The 4556-nt window shown below is 50.7% G+C and overlaps 1 protein-coding gene across 1 annotated transcript in view; it reads right to left on the reverse strand.

Annotated features, from left to right (window-relative positions):
* Positions 1-2503: 2503 nt before the first annotated feature.
* Positions 2504-4556, reverse strand: part of SUV39H1 (SUV39H1 histone lysine methyltransferase) — a 14667-nt gene continuing 12614 nt past the window's right edge. Inside the window, exon 5 of the mRNA XM_014583167.2 lies at positions 2504-3994. Coding sequence (XP_014438653.1) covers positions 3861-3994 — 134 coding nt within the window. The 3' untranslated portion in view covers positions 2504-3860. The remainder of the gene's footprint in view (positions 3995-4556) is intronic.

The following is a 4556-nucleotide window of genomic DNA, read 5'->3' on the forward strand; positions in this document are numbered from 1 at the left end:
TAGGGTGTGAGGTCTCTAAGCTATGAAGAGGGTGTGTGTCCATATTTTCAGGTCTCTAATTTCTTTTGAATAGAGTATGAGGAGCCTCTGAGCTATTTCAGGATCTCAGTGTCCAAGCTGTGCCCAGTATATATGACATCTCTGAACAGGAAAATGTTCAGGATGTGAGCTCATCTGAACTGTGTGATGGTCTGAGAAGAGGGTACAAGGTCTCTGAACTGTTTATCCATTTTTGAGTTCTGAAAAATTAGTGCATCTTTATTCCTGATTGTGAAGTCCTTGAGCTTTGTGGGGGTCTATTATCAGATTTTCAGGTCTCTTGAGTTCTTTGGGTGTGTTGGGTAGTCTATTCTTAGGATGTCCTTGCTCTGAACTGTTTTGGGGCAGGGGGGTCTATGAGCCGTATGTTTCCCAGGTATGAATTTTCTGAGCAGGATCTGTTTCCAGGCTGTGAGAACTCTAAGCCCTTGAGGGTCTTGTGTCATGAGTCTCTGAGCTGTTTGTGGCACTATGATCTAGGGGCGGGGGTGTCTTGAAGCCAGTTGGCAGGTCTGTGTCCAAGATATGAGGTTTCAGAACCATTTAAGAATCTGTTCAGAGTGTGATCTGAAGGTGTTTGGGCAGTCTCTGTCCAGGGTGTGACATTTCAGCCCTCTGGAGGGTCTGTCCCAGGATGTTAACTCTTGGAGCAGTTTGAGTCAAGGATCAGGGTGTGAAGGCTCTGAATAGCTGAGCAGTAATATCCCACATTGTGAGGTCTTTGTGATGTTTGTGCATTTCTATCACAGAAGATCCCTGATGTGATTTGGTCTGACTCCCAGAGTATTAGCACCATTTGAAGCCTCAGAGATGTTGGGGAGTCTAAGACCCATAGTTTCAGTGATGCCCGAGTTATCTGGTATGTGCCCAGGTACGAGAGCTCTGGTGTGGGTGTATACCCCAGGGTGTGAGATCTGAGGGTTGGAACTAGCATTCAGGGTATAAAGACTATAAAGTATATGGAGGTATCTGTGTCCTAGGTACCCTGTGTGTAAGGTGTGTATTTGAATATCTTTTGTCACATAGAGTATGAGGGCTCTGGGCTGCTTGGGATTGTCACCCATGTGAGGTCTTTGAAATATGTGAATATCTGTGTCACAACATGTGAGGTCTCTGAGCAAAACTGGAGCATGGGCTTACATTCAGGCTGAAGGATAATGAAAGCCAGTGTACTTGAAGTGTCACACCTTTGTTCTCCACCTTATATCCTGGCATATATAGGTGCTCAATAAATATTTGCAGAAAAAGCTTCCTTAGCTCGCATACACTTTTCTTTTTGAATGCAGTAGACAGGCTTTGAGTTGTCTCTAAGGGCAGGGAGGGTCCAGTTAGAATTTTGTCACATTTCTGGATTTTCACTGTAGTTATTTGGTCGGCTTTTTGTTTATGGTAAGTGATAATGGTCCATTTAGATAGCAATGGATTTAGTTTGCCTATTTTTCATAAGACAGTGTCTCACTGTTGCTCTTCTGCCTCAGTCTCCCAGCAGGACTACAGGTGTGCACCACCACACCTGGCTCTTGTTCCAACAGTCGTGCTTTGCTACCCAGGCTGGCCTGGAGCTCACAACCTCCCTGCCTGTCTCCCAAACTGCTGAGATTATAGGTGCATATGCCACTGCACCCAGCCTTTAGACTGGACCAGGAATTGAACTTGGGCTTCCCATGCAGCCCAAGTCTAGAGAACACAGTGCATCTGCAGCACATGCCACTGTGACTGGCTCTAGTTTGCTTTTTTTTTTTGAGAGATTTTCACTGTAGGGCGCGTGCGCTCGCCAGACAGAGAGAGACATAGAGACAGAAAGCGAGAAATCATCCCCCAGGGGGGATGGTCACGCCGCAATCCCTTCTCCTCCATTCTCCTCTCGGGATCTTGGGCACGCACGCACACGTGCCCGGCGTGAGTTTTAAGCCACCGGGTCCGGGACACGAACCGCGGTCGACTACGTGGGAGTCCAGCGACATAGCCATTACACTAACTGCTGGTTCCCCCTAGTTTGCTTTTTAAGTGCATTTTAAAATTTAAGTATAGAGGCTAGCAGGTGACAGTGGCTAAGGTGCTGGACTCCCACAAAGCTGACTGGGGTTTGAGTCTTGGACCTGGCAGCTTGAAAATCATGTCTGGAATGTGTGTGGGTGTGCTCAAAATCCCAGGAGGAGAATGAAGAAGGGATTGCAGTGTGGCCATCCCTCCGAGAGGTGATTTCTCACTTTTCCTCTCACCGTCTCTGTCTCTCTCTCTGGTGAGTGCTCATGTCATATGGTCAAATCCTTTAAAAAGTTAAGTATAAAACAAGCTTATTTTAGGTCAAGATGTTATGCAGAGGATGACATAAGTGGTGTGCTATGGGGACTGAAATTGGGAGAATTAGTCTCCAATGGCTAAGATTTGAGGAACACATCTTCCTGAGCAACCCCCACCCCCCCTCCTACACAAGGTCCTCAATCCCCCACACCTTGGCTTATTCACTCACTCACTTTATTGATGCCCACTCCAAGCTGGGTAGGGCCAAGGGGTATACAAGAAAAGAACCAGATTCAGTCCATGCCTGAAGGTTGGTCTGGGCAGGGGTGGGCAGGACGGACACACAGACACACACAGATCTGGCATCTGGTAGCAGGGCACACAGTCTCACGTTGGGACACTCCAGACACAGGTAGTCAGGAAAGTCTTCCTAAAGAAGACTTCACAGGGGGCAGGGGAGCAAGGGGCGAGGCAGCCATCAGAACCTTCGCCTTTTGTACATCTGTAGGCAGGTAACTTTCGAAACCAGTGGACCCAGAGTGAGTGCAAACGGCTGGGGCCTGGAGGTGACAGGAGCTTCCTTCTTGCCTCATGGTATCTGAGTAGGTAAACCCTTCACCCACTCTTGGCCTTTCTGCTGTATGAGCCTCCCCTGGGATCCACCTCCGTGGTTTTCAAGGCTTCCCTGAGACAATCCACGTGGACCAGGTGCTCTGTGCTGTGCCTGGCACCTCATCAGCACCCTATCAATGCACATTATCATCCTAAGTGCTATCTACAGGCCACCTAGGTCTTGGTTCCAGCTCTGAGTAGTCCCAGCAGTCATCACACCTTAGATCAGGGCTTCCAGAACCCTGAGCCTCTATACTCCCTGAAGGCAGAGTTCAGTCCCAGCCCATCTCCAGGGCTGACAAAACCTGGGCTGCCTTCCTCTTAGTGGGCTGTGGACACCTACTGCCCTTCTAGTGGCATGTGGGTGTCCCCTTCTTAGATGTGCAGCCCTGAAGCAGAGACATAACTGCTCTTGGGGCCAACACGATCCAGTACTGTAGGCAAGCCTCAGCCCCCAGCCCTGAAGTCCCCCTCCCTTTTTTCACTAGCACAAAGTTTCTGTGGCTAGGGAACCAGCTGTTTGGCAGGCCATGACTATGGACTCTGATGTCTGCCTGCCCTGGGGTGGCTTCCCCATACCCTTGGGGCAGTAAGGAGGAGGCCTGCAACAGACCCCTTAAGCTCCAGGCAGAAGCAGGTGCAAAGACAAACATCTTTCTCTGTTGGGACTGGGCTGTGGCGCACAACTTGGATCTCCTTGATAGGTCATGAATCCCAACTGCAGAAAGTTGTGATGTCAAAAAAATTACTTCTGAAGGTAGGCGGGGTTTCTAAGTACAACCCATGAGCAGGGCTGGGAGAGGGAATGGGGACTCCTGCAGTGGGTCCTCACCACAGCCCGGAATGTGGAGCAGGTGGGGCAGGCAGAGGCCCTGGTAGTCATTCCTTAGCTGGAGGGCAACGGTGGGAATCAGGGAAGGCAGCTTCAGGCCCCTTTGGTTAGTCTGGTCTCAGACTTCTAAGGGCTAGAAGAGGTATTTGCGGCAGGATTCAGTCCCACACTTGCATTCAATACGGACCCGCTTCTTGGGGGAGCCAGGGAGCCCAGCCAGGCCAAAGTTGGAGTCCATGCGAGTGCTCTCCATGTCCACGGGGTCCACTGTGGAGTCAGCCAGGGAGGGTGAGAAGAAGGGACTTGTTAGAATACCTGGAGGAAGCACCCTGCTATCCTATTCACCGGGAGACCAGGGACCATGGGGGCTGTGAACAGGGCAGCATCTGAGAGGAGGGTCTTAGAGTAGGTTGTCTGGGGCCAGGGCCAGGGCTCAGTACTGGAGGTCAGTTGAAGCCTCCTACTGGGAGCTCTTGGGGGAGGCAACGGGCATCGGGGAAGCAAGAGAGGGGCATCTGAACTCTCCTGCTAAAGATCTGCCCTTGAGGATCTTGGAGGAATCTAGTTTGTCTAGGAGGGGACTGGCTGCAGGGCTGCAAGGGTGTCCAGAGGCTTGAGATCAGAAACAGCAAAAGGGGCCGGGACCAGCAGTTAGCGTAATGGTTATGTTGCTGGACTCCCACGTAGTTGACCGCAGTTCGCATCCTGAATCCGGTGGCTTAAAACTCACGTTGGGCGTGTGTGCATGTGTGCCCAAGATCCCGAGAGGAGAATGGAGGAGAAGGGATTGTGGCGTGGCCATCCCCCCTGGGGGGTGATTTCTAACTTT

This window comes from Tupaia chinensis, unplaced genomic scaffold, assembly GCF_000334495.1.
Source record: "Tupaia chinensis unplaced genomic scaffold, TupChi_1.0 Scaffold144123_1, whole genome shotgun sequence".
Lineage (NCBI taxonomy): Eukaryota > Metazoa > Chordata > Mammalia > Scandentia > Tupaiidae > Tupaia > Tupaia belangeri.